General features: G+C 40.2%; 1 protein-coding gene across 2 annotated transcripts in view; it reads left to right on the top strand.

Annotated features, from left to right (window-relative positions):
- SWAP70 (switching B cell complex subunit SWAP70) overlaps nt 1-23,720 on the top strand; it is a 95,122-nt gene that overhangs the window by 27,720 nt on the left and 43,682 nt on the right. For both annotated transcript variants that reach the window (XM_027115418.1, XM_027115417.1), the window contains exon 2: nt 13,296-13,436. In XM_027115418.1, the coding sequence (XP_026971219.1) occupies nt 13,404-13,436 (33 nt within the window). In that variant the 5' untranslated portion in view covers nt 13,296-13,403. The remainder of the gene's footprint in view (nt 1-13,295; nt 13,437-23,720) is intronic.

The raw sequence follows: 23,720 nt of genomic DNA, 5'->3' as shown, positions 1-23,720 counted from the left end.
TCATAGGGTGTTGTATGTCTCAGGCAGATGCTGTTACCTTGGAGTTGAGAGCAGGAGCTGGTAGGCAGCTGACTTAACTCTCAGTGACTTCCTTCAGTGATGATTTGAGAAAATGCTGTTAGATAATGGGACACCAGGCTGTTAGATCGAACTAGGTTGGAATTCTGAAGTTCTTCACCGGGGTGACTTTGGGGAATTTGCTTTGCTTGTTGTATTTAGGACTCTCTGTTAAATGGGAATTATAAGACATTTTAACAATATACTTGCTTGAATAGATGGAGCTCACAACCTCTATGTGTTACAACAGAACATTTACCAGCCAACTGTTTCTTACCAAACACTGATGTTGAAGAAAATTGATCTACAAAACAGTATACAAATTTGAAGGTTTTAATCTATACCTTTTGCTAGGGACTCTGGGGAAGTGAAAAATATACAGCATTGTCCCTTACCTTGAGGAGTGTGCAGTTTAGTAAAGAAGATAATACATGAAATGACTACAACAAGATAAAGTATAAGCAAGTTCTAGAAAGTGTGGAAAATGAGGGCTGTAGGCCATGCTGTCCAGTACATTAGCCGTTAACCACATCTAGCTATTGAGCATTGAAAAGTAGCTAGTCCATGGGACTTCCCTGGTGGCGCAGTGGATAAGACTTTGTGCTCCCAATGCAGGGGGCTTGGGTTCCATCCCTGGTCAGGAAACTAGATCCCACATGCATGCTGCAACTAAGAGTTCGCATGCCGCAACGCCCGCCTGCTGCAACTAAGACCTGGAGCAACCAAATAAATAAATATTAAAAAAAAAAAAAAAAAAGAAAAAGTAGCTAGTCTGAATTGAGATGTGCTGTAAATATAAAATATACACAGGATTTCAGAGACTTAGTACAAGAAAATAACAAGATATCTCTTTTCAAAATATTGATTACATGTTGTAGTTATCATATTTTGGATACATTAGTAAAATTAATTTTACCTGTTTCATTTTTTTTTTTTTTTTTTTCTGTATGCAGGCCTCTCACTGTTGTGGCCTCTCCCGTTGCGGAGCACAGGCTCTGGACGCGCAGACTCAGCGGCCATGGTTTACGGGCCCAGCCGCTCCACGGCATGTGGGATCTTCCCGGACCAGGGCACGAACCTGTGTCCTCTGCATCGGCAGGCGGACTCTCAAACACTGCGCCACCAGGGAAGCCCTCCCTGTTTCTTTTTATGTTTTAAAAATGTGGCTATTAAAAATTTTTAATTCCATATGTAGTTTGCATATTTCTGTCAGATGGAGCTGCTGTAGAAGTTTAAAGGAAATAGAGAAAAAGATGCAGACAGTTTTAGGGGCTTCCCTGGTGGCACAGTGGTTAAGAATCTGCCTGCCAACGCAAGGGACATGGGTTCGAGCCCTGGTCCGGGAAGATCCCCCATGGAGCAACTAAGCCCGTGTGCCACAACTACTGAGCCCACGTGCCACAACTACTGAAGCCCGCGCGCCTAGAGCCTGTGCTCCGCAACAAGAGAAGCCACCACAAGGAGAAGCCCGCACACCACAATGAAGAGTAGCCCCCACTTGAGCACCTAGAGAAAGCCCATGCACAGCAACGAAGACGCAACTCAGCCAAAAAATAAATAAATAAAATAAATCTGTAAAAAAAAAAAAGATGCAGACAGTTGTAGACGAGAAACGTTTCATGGAGGCGATGGAATGTCAGCTGCTTCTGGAGGGAATGGGGCAAATCTTGTCCAGTATAGTCACAGAAAGATGACAGGTATGATGGTGGCATTGTGGATAAGAGCAGGAGCTAAAACTTGGAGTATTTGTGAGCAGTAAGGAAATACTCTGGGTGGAGTAGTGTTTGATTTGAGGCATGGTGGAAAATTAGGATTTAAAGGGAGATGGGGTTACATTTTAGATGGTTTCGTTCTTGTACAGAATACATGATTAATATGTATTTGTGGACTATGTTAGAATGAGTAGTTTAGAACTGATCCTGTAAAGAGAGGAAGTTATTAATACTTTTTGGGTAGATATATGACAAAGGTAGAGTTTTGAGATTATTCTAACAATGTGGGTGTGTTGACATGAGGGGAGGGGCTGGAGATGGGGAGACCAAGTGGTGGACTTCTGTGAAAGTTGACGCGTGCTAGACTGGGATGGTGGCAGTGGGAATCAAAACCGATATGCTCCCTACCCTCATGGAGCTTGAAGTCTTGTGAGTGATATAGATCAGCAAACCGACAATTCAAATATGATATAAAGTACACAGTGCTGGGAAACACAGAGGAAGGGAACCTACCTAACCTGTGGTGAGAATTGGAGGAGTTAGGTCAGAGAATGCTTCTAGAGGAACAGTTGTCACTGACCTTAAGAAATGTGTGAAGCTCCTCTATAAGAACAACTGTGATGAAAGATTTGGAAAGTAAATCCCTTGGAGGCACAGCAAAAAGTGTCAGGAGAGAGAACACTGGTTAGGGAGTCAGGAGACTTGTCTCTGCTCTGTTATTTGTGTGACCCTGGAAGGTTTCTTCTCCTTGCTGGGCTTCATTTTCCTCATTTGCGAAATGTGGGATAGCAGACAAGATCTTCAAGGCTTAGCCTTCTAATTGAACTTTGTCAGCTCGATATGTTTACCACGGTCTTATCCTGGTGAGTGGTCTTTGTTAGGGCCTCAGAAGGGAGAATGGGAGCTGCTGCTGGGGGCAGGGAGCCCTTGTTTCCCCAGCCCCACATTCTCTGGTTAGCCAACAGGGAAGCTCACTCAGTGGAGAGAGGAATGGCATCTGAATTGGATCCAGAAATAGGACAAACTATAAATTAAAAAAGTACAAGAGTAGGCGAGTCCATAGTTTTGTTGTTAAGGGAATGGTGGTACCAAAGTTAGAATCGGGGTGGGAAACCTGTTTTGGGGAGAAAGGTAATGAACTCTCCTTTGGATTTTTTGGATGTGAGGCAAATTTAGCATAGAAATCTTTCATGTTAGTGATATAAACCAGAGCTCAGTTGATAGGTCAAGACCAGAAAGGGATCTGAGAGTCATTCAGGTGACTTAATGTTTTCAGAATTAAAGCACTTTTTTAAGAACTTGGGGCTCAAAATTGGGCTTTGGGAAATGTCCAGATTGGGAGAAGGAAGGGTAAGGGAGGTGACCCCATAAAGGTAGACCAAGGTAGAATAAGTTCTTTGAGAAATTTAGAAAATAGTATATCATGGGACCAAAAAAAGTCTTGAGAGGATGATCCAGACTGCTCAGTGCCAGAGACTTGGGAGAGTGAATTGTTTAGAAGGTATCTATCCCAGGTTGGGTTCTTCAGGAAACAGATGCTGAGACAGAGTTGGGAGTGCAAAAGGGTTATTGGGAAGAAACGCTTATGGGAAAAAAGAGAGGAAACAGGATTGGGAAAAGGAGCTGTCAAATCATGATACAGACTTAACAAAACCAGGAGCTCTGGAGCAAAGATGGCCTGTTAGAGGATGTCCACCCTGGGGAGAAATGGTGTCACCAGCTTGCTCAGTCATTGGCTGAGGTGGACCCCGAAAGTACTAATAACTAGAGGCTCTCAGCTAACCACAGTCCTTGTAGCAGGGCAGCAGTTCCTTTTTTGAGTGGTGCAGCTCTGTGTCTACCACAGAATCTTTTTGAAAAAGCAATTTCATGACATTGATAGGGATAGAAAGAAGCCATATTATAGTGACTAGAAGGGGACAGAGTGGTCAGAGGATGGGGCAGCAGAGAGGTAAGCCTCAGATTTGTGATCTTTATCATCACCTTGGGTGTACACTGTGGCTTCAGTGGAGAAGAGTGTACTAAATTGAACTACCTAATTTCTCTGTCTTCTGCTATAGACTTCTCTCTCATACACTGTTAATTCCTCTTGAGTCCTTTCCTCAAAAATCTTTAGTGGAATTTTTAGAAACTGGACTGCTTTACTAGATCTCAGGTCAGATGAGTAATGCCTTCTAGTTCTGGTAGCGCTAATAACTAATGGAGGTTTTTTTACTTCAAAAATGACCTGAATTAGAGATTCCAATTAAACAAAAATTCTTCCTGGAAAGAATATACTGGTAGTATAGTGAAATACATTAAAAGACCCACATCTAGGGCTTCCCTGGTAGTGCAGTGGTTGAGAGTCCGCCTGCCGATGCAGGGGACGCGGGTTCGTGCCCCGGTCCGGGAAGATCCCACATGCCGCAGAGTGGCTGGGCCCGTGAGCCATGGCCGCTGAGCCTGCGCGTCTGGAGCCTGTGCTCCGCAATGGGAGAGGCCACAACAGTGAGAGGCCCGCGTACCGCAAAAAAAAAAAAAAGACCCACATCTAAATAAAAGGTGATAGAGAAGCAAACTAAATGAAACTAAACAACAACAACCAAAAAAAAAACCAAAAAAAGAAAATTCTTAAATGGGACTCATTTAGTAAACATTTGTTGACATCAGGCACTCTCCCCTCGGCACTTTATTAGTTTTTTTTTTTTTTTTTTTTTTTTCCGGTATGCGGGCTTCTCACTGCTGTGGCCTCTCCCATTGCGGAGCACAGGCTCCGGATGCGTAGGCTCAGCGGCCATGGCTCATGGGCCCAGCCGCTCCGCGGCATGTGGGATCCTCCCGGACCGGGGCACGAACCCGTGTCCCCTGCATTGGCAGGCGGACTCTCAACCACTGCGCCACCAGAGAAGCCCTTTATTAGGTTTTGATATTGCAGGATAGATACAATAAAGATCTTCTCTTTAAGGAGCTTACAGAGTAGTGGGAGAAATAGAAACAGAAGCTTATTGGAGTTAAATCTTCTTACACATGATTTATCTTCCTTTTAAAAAAATGTTTATTTATTTAGGCTGTTCTAGGTCTTTGTTGTGGCATGCAGGATCCTTTTTCTTTTTAATATTTATTTATTTATTTGGTTGCTCTGGGTCTTAGTTGAGGCAGGCAGGCTCCTTAGTTGTGGCATGCATGTGGCATCTAGTTCCCTGGCCAGGGATCGAACCCGGGTCCCCTGCATTGGGAGTGTGGGGTCTTACCCACTGGACCACCAGGAAGTCCCTGACTTATCTTCTTAAAGACATTTGTTTATGCTGTGATCCAGTGGGAGGCTGGAATCTAAGGAGGCTGCCCAGATCAGGAGACTTTGTTGCCCATAGTGTGGCTTCTTCAAGAGGCATGGCAAAGCATAGTTCTTTGTGAATGACTCAAGTGAGTTAATTTCAACAACTTTATAGTCCTACGATGATCTCTTCATATTTTTTAATTTTATTGGTGTTCTCTAGCTGAAACCCCAGATAGAGAGCACTAATAAAATTAATTTTAAAAATTAATTGAAAAATTTTACATAAATATAAAAGCTTCACTTTTTCTGATTATAAAGGTAGAACATAGAATATTCAAACAATACTTTAAGGCAGAGGTCCCCAACCTTTTTGGCACCAGGGACCGGTTTCATGGAAGACAATTTTTCCACGGAATGGGGGCGTTGAGGGGGTATGGTTCAGGCAGTAATGTGAGCGATGAGAAGCTATGGGGAGCAACAGATGAAGCTTTGCTAGCTCCCCTGCTGCTTACCTCCTGCTGTGCAGCCTGGTTTCTAACAGGCTGCGGACTGGTACTGGTCCATGGCCTGGGGGTTAGGGACCCCTGCTTTAAAGTATAGAGACAGGGACTTCCCTGGTGGTCCAGTGGTAAAGAATCCGCCTTACAATGCAGGGGACGTGGGTTTGATCCCTGGTCAGGGAACTATGATCCCACATGCCACGGAGCAACTAAGCCTGTGTGCTACAACTGCTGAGCTCATGTGCCTCAACTAGAGAACCTGTGTGCCGCAAACTACAGAGCCCAGGTGCCTTGGAGCCTGTGCGCCACAACTAGAGAAGAGAAAACCCACCGCCACAGCTAGAGAGAAGCCTGGGCACCACAACAAAAGATCCCGCATGCCTCAATGAAGATCCCATGTGCCACAGCTAAGACCCGATGAAGCCAAAAATAAATAAAATAAATAAATATTAAACAAATCTTTAAAAAAAAAATAAAGTATAGAGACAAAGGTAAAAGCACCCGAAATTCTACCACCAAAGGCAGATGCAGTTAACTTTGCAATGATTTTCTAACATCTTTCGCTCACCATTCTTCCTCCCTCTCTCTCCCTTGCTTCCTACATGTATACACATGCATGCACATGTGTGCATATACTCATACATATATATCCTTTTATAGAAATAGGATCCTATTTCATATGCTTTTGTAGCCTATTTTCTTAAACAGTGTGTTAGGGTCATGTTTCCATGTCAGTGCACATAGATACAGACACCATCATCCTTTATGACTATGAGCTATTTCATTGTGTTGATGAGTTATGCTTTGTTTAACTACTTTACTATTCACAGATATTTGAGGTGTTTTGATGTTTTCAGCCAGGGATGCTGCTAAACTTCCTACAATGCATAGAACACCTCCCCCTGCTCCCCAGCAAAGAATTATCTGGCCTAAAATGTCAGCAGTGACAGAGAAAACCTGCTCTATACCTTCTCCAGTGTTGGGTGTTGGCAATTTTTACTCCCCCTGTGTCTGCTCAAACACCAGGTGTTGTTTTTCAGGCAAAAAGTAGTAGCTCTTTTAGTTTGCATTATGTTGATCACTAGCGAAGTTAAGCATCTTTTCCTATACTTATTAGTCATTAGCTTCTTTTGTGAATTTTCTATTCATGTCTGTGGTCCATTTTTGAAATTAGGTGTTCACCTTTTACTTAATAATTTCTAGGAGTAATTTGAATATTGGAGCTATTAGCCTTTTTTGTTTGTTTATGGTGTCTCTTTTTAAAGGGAAATTTAAGAATTTTTATGTGGTCAAATTTACCAATATTTTCTTTCTGATTTCTGAAGAGGGCTAAGTTAGTGAATTATCCAAAATAACTTATTAAAGGTAGTCTATGTAGAATGTCATCCAGTGGCATATACTGTAGTTCAATGGTATACGTTCTGTGGACACATCACAACAGACGGTTTTGAGTTAGATATCCTTCCTTAATGTGTCCATAAGTGTTATGCTCCCACTGAGTCCTCCCTTAACCCTCTGCTAGTCACCGTAAAGGATATGGAAGAACAACATTAGGCAGGGTTTCCTCCCTTACTGAGCTGCAGTTAGGTATTTGAGATATTACTGGTATGTGAAACAGAATTCACGTTAAGTGCTGAATAGGAGTTCAGTGGACAGAGGGGGCGGTGAAGGTTTCCTAGAGTTTATGGAGAATAACCCAGTCTTGAAGGATGTGACTAGGCTAAAGAGAATGTTTCCAGTACAGGGCATGATTGTGGGACAGGCAGTTAGGAGACCTGGGTTCTTGTTTCTGATTTGTTTCTAATCAGTTTGTGACTTAGGCAAGTCTCAGGCCTCAGTCTTTTTTTTTTTTTTTTTGAGGTATGTGGGCCTCTCACTGTTGTGGCCTCTCCCGTTGCGGAGCACAGGCTCCGGACGCGCAGGCTCAATGGCTATGGCTCACGGGCCCAGCCTCTCTGCGGCACGTGGGATCTTCCCTGACCGGGGCACGAACCCGTGTCCCCTGCATCGGCAGGTGCACTCTCAACCACTGCGCCACCAGGGAAGCCCAGGCCTCAGTCTTTTTATCAATGAAATAAGGAGATAGCAGTAGGCTATTTCCTAAGAGCATTTTCATTGTTAAAGTATTATGGTTTTACTGTGAAAAGAGAATTTTTAGAATGAATTTGTTCAGCATTTATTGAAAGCCTTCTTCATTCTGAGTAGCACGTTAAGTGCTGTGGGGATGCAAGGGGAGGTAAGACATGGGCCTTTCAGAAATTTACAGTCTTATGGGAGAGAGAAAATCATGTGTGGTAGTATAAGATAAGAAATACAGAGTGCTTGGGAAATGCAGAGTGAGGAAGGCCATCTTGATTTTGGGAGGTGGAGGCTTCAGATGGCAGTTATGTTAGGTAGAAATGGAGGTGTAGGGGTGATTAGAGCAGAGGCCTGGATGGGGCAGGGGAGTGATACAGGGTTTGTTTGGGATGCTGTGAGTAAGCTTGTTTGACTAGATTTGTACAGTTGGTGCAGAGAGGTGGGAAAAAATAAGGCTACAAATGGAAAGAGGGGCTGGCTTGCCAAGTGACTTAAATACGGAGCTCAGATACCTCTTTGGTTTTTACTTCTGTAGGCTTTTGATGACTTTCAGACAAGGTGATAATGTGAGGTCAGCAGCCCTTGGAGATTAATTTGGTAAAAGTGTCTAGGATGGTGATTGATGGCATTCAGGGACTGAGTCAGAGATGACTGAGATTTCTGAGGCTGAGTGTGATAAAGATAATTTAAGAGAAAGCAAGCAGGCCTTAAGCAGTGACAAGCAGGATGAAAAGATATTGTCGGGAAAGGGAAAATGAGTCCTTGTGGTAAGGGGCGGGACTTCTGTTAAGACAATGCTCTTAAGGCAGGGCATAGCTCTGGTAGGAAGTTGGTCATTCTGTTAGGAAGAGTTTTCTGGTAATTCGCCCTGAGCTTGAAATTTTATAAATCAGACAGGAATTTTCACATTTAAAAAAAAAAGGTTGCCCATTATGAATTATAGTTCTGTAATTGTGTCGCTTAAGATAAGCTTGTCGGAATAGAGATCCCTACCCCCCTTTTTTTCAGTGTTGAATTTTGCCCATTACGCACATCCTGTAAAGGGAAACAGTCTGTGACTAGGGGGCTCATTTCAGAGAACCTTTGTAATCTCTACATCTTTGGGAGGGAGGAGGGTAAGCATTAGGCACTCATGTGTTAAAATACTGTTTAGTCATTCATCATCCCTGATATCTTTTCAGGATAGTTGGAGCAAAATGCTTAAAAAGGGTAAATGGCAAACCGCTGCAAAGGAACAGACCACACGAGCAGTTAATTAGTCATCTCTCGTCAGCGGAGGCCTTGCAGAGGCATTAGCAGACAGCTAGGAAGGAACTGGAGAGATGAGGGTCTGGCATGGATGTGGATCTTTTATTGTAGTAACAATAGTTTATTCTTCAAATCGGGGCCTGAGAGCAAAGTTGCTTAGCAATTATGTGGGCGTTGAAAGAATGGCCTTTGGAGGAGCAGGCATTTGAAGCAGGATAAATTCAACTTTCTCAAGAAACTTGCAAACACTGATTAGAGTGATTGAGGGGCAGTGCTTTTACAAATCAAGAACTTGTAGTGCTATTTCCTCTTGATTGCTTTTGTCCTCATCTGTTTTCCAGCTTCCGCATGGGGAGAGGAGGCTAGTACCTCTTGGAACAGTTTCCCCCAAAGGCAGGTGCTGAGAGATGAGGGCTTCCAGAGAGAGAGTGGTCCCAGATTTCTAGACGGATGTGTTCTTCACCACTGGATTTAAGTTGGCTCCACTGAATAGCTCCAGCCATGTTGCTGGGTGCTGGAGAACTGACCGGGTGGGCACCAGTCCATCACTGCACCTTAGCAATAACATGCATGCATGGCCACAGCATTCATGTCACTTTTGTATAGGCAGGGCTCTCTTTTTTTCCAGGAGGAGAGGGAATGTGGCCAGGCAGGGAAAGGGCACCAAAGTATAAGGTTTGGGTTCTAGACCTAGTTTCACGGCACATAAAACTCTGTCATCTGGGGGACATCTCCTTATCTCTCACTCAGCCTCTTCATCTGTAAAGTAGCAATACCATCTACTTTCCAGGGGTGAGACTAAAACCAACTAATGGATGATGTGAGTCTACTCTAAAAAGCATAAACTGCTGTTTAAGCTTCTGGAGATTTTACTTCTTATTATTAGTTTATATTCTGGCCTTCAAGAATTTTTTTTTTAAAATACATTTTACTTTTTACTTTAAAAAAAAAGTTGAGATACTGTCTAGGCTTTAAAAAAATTACTGATAAAATTTTTTTTAAGTTTAAAAGATGGCACTTTTTTTTTCTTTTAGTTACAAAACTTTTCCAGTTATCTATTATTCAGTTTGTTATTTTGTTTGAAGAAGACTTCCCAGTTCTAGGCCTTACTAACAATGAAAAAAGCCGAATTTCTGATCTAAATTATAGTTCTTTCTGTTGAGTTCATGAAATGAGTTTGGGTTGATAGTTAAGGATTGAGCTTTTAAAAACATTATTTTTAGAGACAAGTCACCAACTCTTCCTTTTGCAGTGAGGATACTGAGACTAAGTGAGTAAGTAGCAAAATATTCTAATATTTAAAAAGGGTAAATGGCAAACCACTGTACAGGAACAGACCACATGAATAGGGCTGGTACTTAGGTCTCCTCCTCCAGGGTTCTTTAATATAATCTGCCTCCCTCACAGTTTGCTTAACTAAATGAAGGTGGTTGAGAAAGTTATCACTGGATTTAGTTATCCCTGTATTTAATTGTCCAAGGCTGAAGTCTAGAGTTTAAATCTAAATCTTCAATGGGATCACTGGTTGAACTAAAGCAGCTCTGCAAAGATGTTGTTGACTTTAGAAAAACTGGAAACATAATGTTCCTTGTTCCTGGAGAGTGTTGGACCAGCAATTACAAAACCTGACTTCTAGTCTCAGTTCTCCTAAGTAACCTAGTCAAGAAAAACAAATTTAATCTCTTTGAGCCAGTACTCACCATCTATAAGATGAGAAGGATGACAATATGGTATCTAAGGCCCCTGCCAGGACTTTAGTTGGAGGATCTGTGAAACCCAAAGGCAAAGAAAGGGATGGGTGTGAGAGAGATTGGTGTCTGCTTTTTGTACCCTGAGGATTTTGCATTAATCAGTTACTTTTCTCATGTTATTTCTCTGTTGGAAAGCTTTCCAATTGCCCTTTTCCTATCCAAAAGCCCTTTTTATTTTAAGGCCTAGGTTACATTTCACTTAGTCTGTGAAGTCATTGTAGCACACACTATTCTTTCTGAGCTCATTTATTGCCCTTACATCTTATTCATCCATTAGTCATGGTACATTGCTGTGGAATATGTCTTCCTTTTATACCTAATCTCTAGGGAGTAAGTTAATGTAGAAGAAAAAGTGTAGAGTTCGAAGATAAGTAGATTTAGCTGTATGGGCTTAAGCTGGCCATTAAGAAAAGTGCGCACGCGCGCGTGTGTGTATATGTGTGTGTGTGTGTGTGTGTGTATATATATATGTGTGTATATATGTGTGTGTGTATGTGTATTGTGTGTTTGTACGTGTATGTGTGTATATATACGTGTGTGTGTGTGTTTAATTTTTAAAATAGTTTTTATGTTTTTTGAATAGGGAAAATTTTTTCCTAAACTTAATGAAAAGGGAGATACAGTAAGAAATCTTCTTTTGCTCCTGGTCTGCAGTCATACTAGTTTTTTCCCCATGGTTACTTGTTTCTTATATATCCTTCTAGAGTATCTTATTTTTTCTTCCTTTTCCTTTTATACAAAAGATAACACACTATATGTAGTCTTAGGTACATTGCTTTTTTCACTTAAGTTATCTTGTAGATCTTTACGTATCACTACTCAGTGAGTTCCTCACTGTTCTTAACCTTCTATGAACGTACCATAGGTTAACCTGTGGTTGGGAATTTTAACTTGAGTAAAGTCCCAAATAATTTAAAAATTTGAATGACCGTTGAGCCTTATATGAGGAGTATGCTCTTTATTTCTCTATATTTCCATGGTATGTTGCAGTTTTTAAGCTCCTTACATTCCTGAAGTTGATCCTCACAACACCTTTTTGGAGGTAGATAATTACTCTGTAGGTTTTACTAGGTCAATAGAGAAAGGAAATGTCTATTTAGGATTTTGCTGACTGTGGTGCAAGATTCAGTAAAAGCTCCACCGTGCCCTTTTCATGTGCTCTACTACTGGCAAATAGAAGTTTTACTTGAGAAAAACAGCCTGCTTTGTAGGGGCTGATAGAAGTCTTCATTACTTCATTTATAACCATTTGTGAATTTACTTCCTTTACTTTACTTACTTCCTTAAAACCAGTAGAGCATGTAGAAAAGGATCTCCACATAAATGAAGCTTTGAGAAACAAAACAAATGTAGAAAGAAGATATGCAAATGTTTTTTTATAGGTTAATTTTTTTAATCTTAAAAAATTCTAACGAAATATGTGTGTGCAGAAAAAAGTAACTTGCTTTATGGAATTGAAAGTATTCATTGAGATGAATTTGGCTCCTTAAGCGATTAAATGGGTAGGGCTGAGACAAATAGGGAAGATTTTAACCTGGGATTTAACATCTAATAAGATTCTGTGTTAGAGGCAGCATGGCCTTAGCTCTGTAATTTGACCTGTTTAGAATGCACAAATGGAATGGAAGGGATTTAAGTTTTATATTTAGATTTTCATTTAATAAGAAAAAAGAGTAGTACTGAAAGAGCCCAGACTGCTAACTCAGCTACCTGAATGTTAAAGTGTGCACTTCGATTATTGCAAGACCAGGATGCAGATTTTTTTTTTTTTTCTTAGTCTTTTTTTTTTGCGGTACACGGGCCTCTCACTGTTGTGGCCTCTCCCGTTGTGGAGCACAGGCTCCGGATGCGCAGGCTCAGCGGCCATGGCTCACGGGCCTAGCCGCTCCGTGGCATGTGGTATCCGCCCGGACTGGGTCATGAACCCGTGTCCCCTGCATCGGCGGGCGGACTCTCAACCACTGCGCCACCAGGGAAGCCCCAGGATGCAGATTTTTGACAGAATATTTTCAACCATTTTGGTGACTCCTGAGATTTTTTTGCTATTGATTTTTCATGTATTTCTAAATCGGGCCCTTGATTTCTTTCTCTTTTTATATTTATACTCTTTTATACTCATCCTGAAAACTTAGCCTAGCATCACAGAATTTTAGAGATGTTTGGATGCTTAGAGATTACTAATTAATATCTGGTATATTTGCATATTAACTTGGCCCTTTATATTGAACAAAGGAGAGAACTGAAGCCCAGAGAGGTTGTGGCTGGGCCCAGGTCAGCCACCTTGTCCAGAACCCCCAGCTGCAGCTGTTCAGAGCCAGGTTCTTTCTCTTACAGCTCTACTTGACGGACTGCTCTACTTAGGAGAAGTTTAATTTTAAACACATTCTCTTGCTCTTTCCCCCCTTTTTCTTTCTAATGTGGGCCAATTAATAAAAGACTACAAGGAGTCTGGTAGTCACAGATCTTGCATGGAGCCTGGCTCATTGTAGGACATGTAAGAGAGACTTGTTTGAAGTGGACCAGAACTGGGGAGGCAATGAGACACTATGGGTAACAGGTGGGGAGCTGGCAGCCGGCAATTTATTCTTCATCTTTCTCTCCCCAGGACAGGGAGCAGCCAGTTGTGTTCGGACAGTGAAGGTGCCGTGTGCTGGTTAGTGGATGCCTCTAAACTACCCTTTTTCTCCCTTAGGTCCTTTCCCATAACCTGTGCACAGTGCTGAAGGTTCCACATGACCCTGTTGCCCTTGAAGAGCACTTCCGGGATGATGATGAGGGGCCTGTCTCCAATCAGGGCTACATGCCGTATTTAAACAAGTTCATTTTGGAAAAGGTACGACTCTAATCTCTTCCTTCTTACAGCATTGTTCAGATTGCACATTTCAAGTGGGCCCTATAGCCCCTTGTTGGTGAGTTCACTAAGGAGTTTCGGTGTGAAGCATCACGAGATAAATCAGAAAGGAAAGAAAGAATGAGACTGACAGTACTCCTATTTCTCTCTCTTCTCCAGTGTCTTCTAAAACTTCGTTCGATATTTTTATGACTTGGCTCTTTTTGGAAATTAAGTATTCTGTATTAATCTGTACCTGTCTTCTCTTAGGGAGCTGTTTTTTCTTTTAAATTCTGGTTCCACATGTACTGGCAATGATTGTTAAAGCATGGATATGATGGGGTAAAATGTGATGTCAATTATCTTTATAGATATCATACAGCAAAACTTTCATCCTAGACTTTTTCGGGTGCCACTTGGATGTTTCCTCTGGGATATGTTATGAGTAAAGATGCTGTAAAAAATGATTATGCGGGCTCCCCTGGTGGCGCAGTGGTTGAGAGTCTGCCTGCCGATGCAGGGGACACGGGTTCCTGCCCCGGTCCAGGAAGATCCCACATGCCGTGGAGCGGCTGGGCCCGTGAGCCATGGCCGCTGAGCCTGCGCGTCCGGAGCCTGCACTCTGCAACGGGAGAGGCCACAACAGTGAGAGGCCTGCAAAATGCAAAAAAAAAAAAAAAAAAAAAAGATTATGTGTTTGGAAGCCATATTGGTATTTTCTGCTGGGTTTGGTTTCTCCCTTGGTTTGGATAATTAAAAATTGACACATTAAAGTTTTGACTTTAATGTTCTTTTATTTTTTTAAAGAAAATAATCTAAATTGATGGCACATTTAATTAAAAACATTGGTGATTAAAAAATTACAAAAAGTAGCTTTGTTATTAAATAGTCAATTAATACAAATATATGAAATAAAAAGTAAAACCTCTTTACCCTTTTTAGTCTGACTCTATGGCAGTAACCACTTTTAACTGTTTGATGAATATCTTTGCTGACCTTTTTATAGACATGCAAATACACACTTATGCAATACACAGTGTTTTGTTTCTATACCAATAGGATGATGCTACATATAGTTCAACTTACTTTTTTAACTGAACAATATATTAGTGTCATCTTTCCATATCATGTACATTTAGTTTAGGTATGAAAGTAATCATATATGCACATGAAGGGTTGGGAATTACTGCTTTTGCTTATTTATAACACCAAGCTTGAAATTTTTGGATATATGTCAAAAATGTCTTTCAAAAAATGACAGTGATAATACTTTTAAATTAAAAATAAAACACATTAAAAAGCCTGTTTTCCAATCACCTAAATACCATAACCATTGACATATATTTTTCTGTTGACTTTTTGGGGATTTTTATAGCTACTTATATGTATAAATTCTTTTTATAGTTAAGTGTCTTTTTTATAAAAGCAAAGTACAGTAATTAAAATTTATAATAATAATTTAAGTTACTGGTATGGAGAATGCCAAAATGTTGGTCAGCATTCTTTTTAAAAATCACATTATATGTTTTAGAAATTTTGCAGCAAAGATTGTCCAAATTACAGTGTATTCATCTAGGTAGTATTCTTTGTACCTATATCTATTATTCCATATCAGCCTCATAATACAATTTTTTGCTCTTTATTTGTGTGTGTATGTTTTATACATATACTTGGTCATGCTTTAATTAGAAACAACTGCAGAGGGAGAAACCACACCATAATGAAATGAAAGACGATCAGACTCACAAAAGCCACATATTGTGTGATCCAATTTATGTGAAATGTCCAAAGTAGGCAAACACATAGAGATATAGAATAGATTAGTGGTTGCCAGAGGCTGAGGGGAAGTGGGAATGGTGAGTGACTACTGATGGGTTTGGGATTTCTTTTTGGGGTGATGAGAATGTTCTAGAGTTACATAGTGATGATGGTTGCAAAACCTTGTGAATATACTAAGAACTACTAAAATACACACTTTAAGGGTGAATTTTATGGAATGTGAATTACATCATGATAAAAAAGATTCAAACAAATTATACAGAAACTGATGTGTGAAGTTTCAAAACTTCACAGTATGATGCTGTACTATTTTCTAAAGCTTTTTTGGGCTGTCTTTCTGTTTATTAATCAGGTAGCTCATTTGTGTTTATAGTTGTATTATAAGTAAATATGTCTTTTTTGGTGAAGAAATTCTTTTTATTTAGAAAAAATTCCCCCAGCTTTATTGAGATATTATTGATACCTAATATATGTAAATTGAAGGTGTACAACGTGATGATTTTTTTTAATCTAACTTTTAAAAAAATTTTATTTATTTTTGTCTGTGTTGGGTCTTTGTTGTGGTGCATGGGCTTCTCTTGGCGGTGGCTTCTCTTGTTGCGGAGCATGGGTTCTAAGTGTGCGGGCTTCAGTAGTTGTGGCTCTCGGGCTCTAGAGCGCAGGCTCGGTAGTTTTGGTGCATGGACTTAGTTGCTCCGTGGCATGTGGGATCTTCCTGGACCAGGGCTCGAACCCGTGTCCCCTGCATTGGCAGGCAGAGTCTTAACCACTGCACCACTAGGGAAGTCCCCCAACGTGATGATTTGATACATATATATATTGCGAAATGATTACCACGGTAAGGTTAGTTGTGTTATCATTGCCTCCCATAGTTACCTTTTTTTTTCCCTGTGGTTATAGCTTTTAAGATCTACTCTCTTAACAACATTCAAGTATATAGTCCTGTATTGTTAATTATTGTCACAATGCTGTGCACTAGATCCCAGATCTTATTCATCTTAAAGCTGAAAGTTTGTACCCTTTGACCAGCATCTCGCCATTTCCCCTACCCCCCAGCTCCTGACAGCCACCATTCTACTCTCTTATGTCTTTGAGTTCATTGTTTTAAATAGTCTGCATTATAACTGAGAACACATAGTATTTGTTTTTCTGTATCTTAAAGAAATTCTCTTAACCATGATTAGTTACAACAGCTTCAGAATCCTTGAGTTTACCGTTTGATATTTCTGCACTAATTTATATAAAAGGCAAGAGGTTTTGAATACAACCATAGTGGTGAGAACATTTACACTCCATTAACAACCCCTAAGACAAGTGGTTAGGATATGGTACATGTCCAGATCCCACAGAAGGGGTTAAAATTAGGTATATCCCTCTTTTATTCTCCCAATATCTGTTTTAATCAAGTTTAGGCCCTATGAACTAGAAACAAGACAGTCAATCTGCAGTGGACCATCAAACCCAAAGGACTCCCTTTCTCTGTGCGTCTAGGACAAACAACGGCTAGTCCCCTAATTTTTTCCCCTAAAGTATGTGTTAGCACTCTGGCATCATGGACTTTAAATAAATAAAAAATAAAGACTTATTGTCTTCCCTACTTTTAAAATACAAAAATGTGTTTTAAACAGATACTATAACCTCATCATAGTTTTACTTTTCAAAAATTTCAATTTATTTAAACAAAATCAAACCAAGTTCACATAGTAAATATGTCTTATGTTCAGCAAATGTTTGATGACCTGCTGTGTGCGTGTGTTTAATCTTAAAAACTAAAGACAATAAGCAGAATTATGTTTGTTATTAAAATATATAGAACAGGGACTTCCCTGCTGGCACAGTGGTTAAGAATCTGCCTGCCAATGCAGGGGACACGGGTTTGAGCCCTGGTCCGGGAAGATCCCACATGCCATGGATCAGCTAAGCCTGTGCACCACAACTACTGAGCCTGCGCTCTAGAGCCCAGGAGCCACGACTACTGAAGGCCGCGCACCTAGATCCCGTGCTCCACAGCAAGAGAAGCCACCACAATGAGAAGCCTGCGCACCGCAATGAAGAGTGGCCCCTGCTCACCACAGCTAGAGAAAGCCTGCGCGCAGCAACAAAGACCCAACGCAGCCAAAAATAAATAAAACAAAATAAATAAATTTATATATATTAAAAAATATATATATATATATATACACATATATATAAATGAAACATACCGGGGGATTCTCAGAAATCTGGAAATTGCTTTGTTTTTCAGTGCTAGAATTTGTGTGGGCTGGACTAGTAGATAGAGAAACATGGTTGAATATCTTGAAGTGCTGTACCCTGATACCACATTTTGTTCTCCTTGATGTAACTCTCTTTAAACATCTTGAATTTTAAAGTTTTAAAATGTTCTTTGTTTTAGTATTTAGGTACTTAAAAGTTTTGTAACTGGGGGAGAAAATACAGCAGTATTTAAAAAGTCCAAAATTAGCCACAAAATTTGGAGAAAAACTTTATTCACAGAGCAAGTGAGGATGTGATGAAACAGTGAGCCCTTGTTTATTATTGCTTAGCCACCTGGAGTGGAATTTTGCCTGGCCTTCAATCCAAATAAAGCAGGCAAGGTTTTTGTGGTGTGGGTTTAAATTGAGCAAAGATTAGTGCCTTGTTTTGAAACTTGGTTGAAAAAAATGCCAATAGTGACTGAAGAATGTTAACATAAAAACTTAGAGATCGTCATCAGTTATGCAATAAAATATGAAATGATTAAACATTTGCAAGATGTGCTTTCCTATATGTGTGTGTGTGTGTGTGTGTGTGTGTGTGTAAAGTCTCATTTGATCCTCATGGTAATCCTGTGATGATGCACAACTGGAATTCTTATCCCCATTTAACTCGGGAGGAAATAGAGTGCATAAGGTTGCCTAGCTAAAAAGGGGTAGATAGATTTTGAACCTAAGCCATTTCACTTCTAGACCAGTGTCCTTTTAACTATATGTACTATTGAGGGATTAATTACTCCCTTCCAGAATTAATGTTTTCCAGTTACTGGATATGTAAGGGCAGGGGTAGAATGGTTTAAAAGCCATTCTGATCATCTCAGACTATCTCAGCCTCCTTCTAGTTCTCTTAGGTTCTTTCTCAAGTGTTTTAAGGTGATTTTTTCTTCTTAATTAGTATCTGGCGTTCCTCAGTGTTCATTTTGGTCATTTTCCCCCCAGGTTATTTGAGAGGTTTTCTGCCTTTGCCTAAGAGAATTACTCAGAAGGGGTTGAGACCAAGAGATAAATTATAATGAAACTTGCTTTGCAAAAAGTAATTTTTCTATTTGGTTTCTACATTTGCTTCTTCAGAGAGAATAATTCCGGTTGTTCTTCACATTGATAGAATTTATTTTCAGCTTTCCTGAGGCTTCAGATGATTAACATGTGTGTTCTTGTAGCAAATATTTTGCCTCTGCTGATTGTTAACTTTCTCTTTGCTTATTTGTTAAATTTCTTCTTTAGAAGAAATAGGATTAGAAGAATAGGATTCTGGGGACTTCCTGGGTGGCGCAGTGGTTAAGAATCCACCTGCCGATGCAGGGGACACGGGTTTGAGCCCTGGTCCGGGAAGATCCCACATGCCGCGGAGCAGCTAAGCCTGTGTGCCACAGCTACTGAGCCTGCGCTCTAGAGCCCGCGAGCCACAACTACTGAGCCTGCGCGCTTAGAACCCATGCTCCGCAGCAAGAGAAGCTACCACAATGAGAAGCCCGCACACCACAACAAAGAGTAGCCCCCGCTCGCCACAACTAGAGAAAGCCTGCGCAGAGCAAAAAGACCTGACGCAGCCATACTAACATACATAAATAAATAAAAGAATAGGATTCTGTGAACATCTAGGAAGAATTTTTTGTGAGCTTCCCCCCACCCCTCTTTTTTTTGGGCAAAAAAACCACTGCGCCTGGCTTATCTGATAGTGAGTAATTGAAGAAAGTGTTATATTGTTAACTTTTTACTATTGAGCCCTAGTAGACTACATAAAAAACTAGTTCTGCCTCAGCATGTTTAGGAGGCAAACTAAGCCTTTCATGAGATTTAATAGCGTAATGGGCTTTTTGGTCCAAATCATGGTCAGTTATTTTCCCTGATTCTACACATTAAAGGTTGGTCTGGGCTATTTGATGATTAAAAACCAGTAATCCATTGGCAATAAGCCAAGTCCTAATTGGGGAATTTGCTGCTTTCTAACATAATCCTTTTTTTTGTTTGTTTTTTTTGGGAAACATACACACACACACACACACACAAGAAAAACACACAAAGAGAAAAATTTTTGTTCAATATAATGTCCCTTTTCTAGAGTCTAGCAGTCTCTGCTTTCTGTTTTCCTAGGCTGGACATTTTTACTTTCTTACCGGATGCTTGCTCTTCCTGTGTTAGTTATAGTTCTATAAAATGAGTTTTCAAATTTCTTTTAGTGGAATGAATATGTCTTCGCATTCAAAATGTTGTCAAATGTATGCCTAACAAGTATCATTTAATAGGAAGGGGTACTGCTCTTAAGTTTCCCAAACCATGCTTTTGTACAGTTCTTTCTTATTGTCCTATATCCTATGTTATTTTTTTCTTTCATTGTTGCTTGAAAGTTTTATAGTATTAACTTGGTACAGTGGTCAAGTTGGACTCTACATTTTGATCAGATTTGTAAAGTTACACAGGACTAAAAACTTCGGAGTGATTAAAGAGGTTCCCTGCTGAGAATATGGATGACTTTATGTCATTGAATACTTTGGCCAGCAATATAAATATAAGAGTGGTGTAGTTTAAAGAAATATTGTTTTCAAAAATAGCAGCTTTACTGAGATGTAATTCATGTACCATACAGTTTAACTATTTAAAGGGTGCAATTTGGTGGTTTTTAGTATAGTCACATTTTTGTGCAACCATCACTAAAATCAGTTTTAGAAGATTTCATTACACTCCCTCAAAAAAACTGTACCCATTAACCCTTACTCTCCTCTCATAGCCCTAGGCAACCACTAATCTACTTTCTACCTCTATGGATTTACCTATTCTGAACTTGTACAATATGACTGGAATCATAATATGTGGCCTTTTGTGTATGTCTTCTTTCACTTAGCATCATGTTTTCAAAATTCATCCATGTTGTAGTACATAACAGTACTTCATTTCTTTTTATGGCTGAATAATATTTCATTACGGATATACCATATTTTGTTTGCACATTGGGTGATGGACATTTGAGTTTTTCCCGCTTTTTGGTTATTATGAATTTACTGCTGTTAGCATGCATGTTCAAGTTTTTGTGGGGATGTATATTTTCAGTTTTCTGGTATATACCTAGGAATGGAATCGCTGGGTCATGTGGCAACTCTGTGTTTAACCTTTTGAGAAATTGCCAAGCTGTTTTCCAAAGCAGCTGGGCATTTTACTTTTCTACCAGCAATGGCTGAGGGGTCCAATTTCTTCATATCATCACCAACATTTTTTTTTTTTTTTTTTTTGCTGTACGTGGGCCTCTCACTGCTGCGGCCTCTCCTGTTGCGGAGCACAGGCTCCGGACGCGCAGGCTCAGCGGCCATGGCTCACGGGCCCAGCCACTCTGTGGCATGTGGGATCCTCCCGGACCGGGGCACGAACCCGTGCGTGTCCCCTGCATCAGCAGGTGGACTCTCAACCACTGTGCCAGCAGGAAAGCCCAACATTTTTTTTTTATTATAGGCATTCCAGTGGGTATGAATCTTACTGTATTTTGATTTGCATCTCCATGATAATTAATGTAAAATACTGTTTTTAAAGTTTTTTTAATTGTAAAGGCAATAACAGGATATTGTTGAAATTAAGAAAAAAAAAAGGAACTTGTTAAGAAAATATGTATCACCCATAAGTTTAACATATATAGGCAGTTACTGTTAACATTTTATATGTGTGCTTTGAGTTTTTATTTTATTTATTCTTTTGGCTGTGCTGTACGGCTTGTGGGATCTTGGTTCCCCAACCAGGGATCGAACCCAGGCCCTTGGCAGTGAGAGCACAGAGTCTTAACCACTGGACTGCCAGGGAATTCCCAAGTTTTTGTTTTTTAAAATATGTTTTTATATATTATTTTTCAAGTTGGGATCATATTGAACACTTAACATTAATATTGTCCCATATCATTAAATTTTTTTAAAAAGACGTTGAGTATACATATGCTAACATTTATTTAGAGTCTATTGTGTATCAGGTACTAAATGTTTTAAACAGGTTTCTAATTAAGTCTTTATGTCAACTCTGTAGGTTAAGTACCATCATTACCACCATTTTAAAGATGAGACGGACCCTGGGTTAAATTACTTGCCCAAGGTCACCCAGGTACTAAGTGGTATTCAGTGACTGTATAATAGTTTTGTACTGTGACTTTACACCCATTCCCTTTTTGGTGGACTTTTTTTTTTCCCACTCTTATAAATAATAGTGACTATCCTAGATAAATCTTTATCTGACTTGGATTCACTTGTTAGGATAGATTATTTGAAGTAGAATCACTGATCAAAGAGTATGAATGCTTTCTGAGAAAAAACATTTCTACAATCAATTTCTACAGCGTCAAATTGGCCAGTTTCCCTGTCTTCTGAGAACTGTCTCTGTTCCACAGCCACTTTAGTCTTGAGCTGGTTTGTATGAAATTTCTAGTTTAGAGAACATGTGAGTTTAGTTTTGTAAATACTTTTAGTGCTTTGAGTCAGAATTGAGGTCATACCTTATTCTTCATATGTATGAATTTTGGTGTAAAGTAATTATATGTTAAAAATAAGAAGGACTCTACACTTTCTTTCTGGGAAATTATCCTCCATTTGGACACCTTGAAACCACTAGCAGCCATTATTATTAAATGTGAGACTATTGATTTAATATGTGTGATACAAACTGGAATTTTGGAGCACAGTTTGTAATTGTAGATGAAATGGAGTATGGAATCATAGATTTCTAGACCTTTTGTAGTTAGAACAGACCTAGAGACCATTTCAATTTATGGATTTATTTTCATTGAGGTAATATTGAATATTGAATCCATACCTTTCAATGCCTTGCTGTTGTTTTAAGCATCTTTATCATGGCACACAGGGCCATTCAATTTGGCCTCTGCAACCTCTCTAGCCTCCTCTTCTTCCTCTCTCCTCCCTTCTTGTTCACTTCAGTCCAGCCACCTTGACCTTCCTCAGATTACTAAGACCCTTCCTGCCACAGAGTCTTCAGACATGCTGCTTCCTCTGCTGTAAAGTTTCCTCCACCCGTAATGTGGAGATCTTGTCTTGATTGTCACTTCCTCAGGGAGGTTTCTCCAGGTAGCACCCCACCCATTCTAGACCTAACCAGCTTTCCTGTAATGTATGCTTGCAACGTTTTGTGCCTTTTCCTTTTTGCCACAGTTTTCACCACATAAGTGGTTGTGTTATTGCTGTATAGTTTGATATCTTATTACCCCCCTGGAGTGTAAGTTCTGGGATGGCAAGGACTGGTTCACCCATGTCCCACACTGTTGATTGTTTCCTTTGTGTGCAGGAGTTTTTAAGTTTGATGTAGTTTTGTCTGTTTTGCTTTTGTTGCCTGTGCTTTTAGAATCATACCCAAGTAATCATTGCCCATTCCAATGTCATGAAGCTTTTCCCCTATATTTTCTTCTTGGAGTTTTATCCTTTTAGGTCTTACATTTAGATCTTTACTCTGTTTTGGACTTAATTTCTGAACATGGTGTAAGATAAGGGTCCATCTTCCTTCTATTGCATGTGGATATTCAGTTTTACCAATACCATTTGTTGAAGAGGTGGTCCTTTCCTCATTGTGTGGTCTTGGCACCCTTCTTAAAGCTCACTTGACAGTATACATTAGGGTTTATTTCCGGGCTCTCTATTCTGTTCTATTGGTCTATATGTCTGTTTTTATGCCAGTACCATACTGTTTTTGTTTTGTTTTTTTGGCTGTGCCGCATGGCTTGTGGGATCTTAGTTCCCCGACCAGGGATCAAACCCATGCCTCCTGCAGTGGAAGCATGGAGTCCTAACCACTGGACTACCAGGGAATTCCCCAGTACCATACTGTTTTGATTACCTATTAGCTTTGTAATAGGTTTTGAAATCAAGAAGTGTAAGGCCTCCAACTTTGTTCTTCTCAAGATTTTTTTTTTTTTTTTTTGTGGTACGTGGGCCTCTTACTGTTGTGGCCTCTCCTGTTGCGAAGCACAGGCTCCGGATGCGCAGGCTCAGCGGCCATGGCTCACAGGCCTAGCCGCTCCGCAGCATGTGGGATCTTCCCGGACCAGGGCACGAACCCGTGTCCCCTGCGTCGGCAGGCGGACTCTCAACCACTGCGCCACCAGGGAAACCCATGTTTTTTGTTTTTTAAATTTTTTGGCTGTGCCGCAGGGCATATGGAATCATAGTTCCCCAACCAGGGATCGATCCCACATACCCTGCATTGGAAGCACGGAGTCTTAACTGCTGGACTGCCAGGGAAGTCCCATCTCAAGATTGTTTTGACTATCATGGAC

This window comes from Aethalodelphis obliquidens, unplaced genomic scaffold (genome assembly GCF_003676395.1).
Source record: "Aethalodelphis obliquidens isolate GAN/ISIS:26980383/991018 unplaced genomic scaffold, ASM367639v1 scaffold14, whole genome shotgun sequence".
Classification (NCBI taxonomy): Eukaryota; Metazoa; Chordata; class Mammalia; order Artiodactyla; family Delphinidae; genus Aethalodelphis; species Aethalodelphis obliquidens.
The sequence above is the reverse complement of the archived record's forward strand: the minus strand, read 5'-3'. Positions and strand labels throughout refer to the sequence as shown.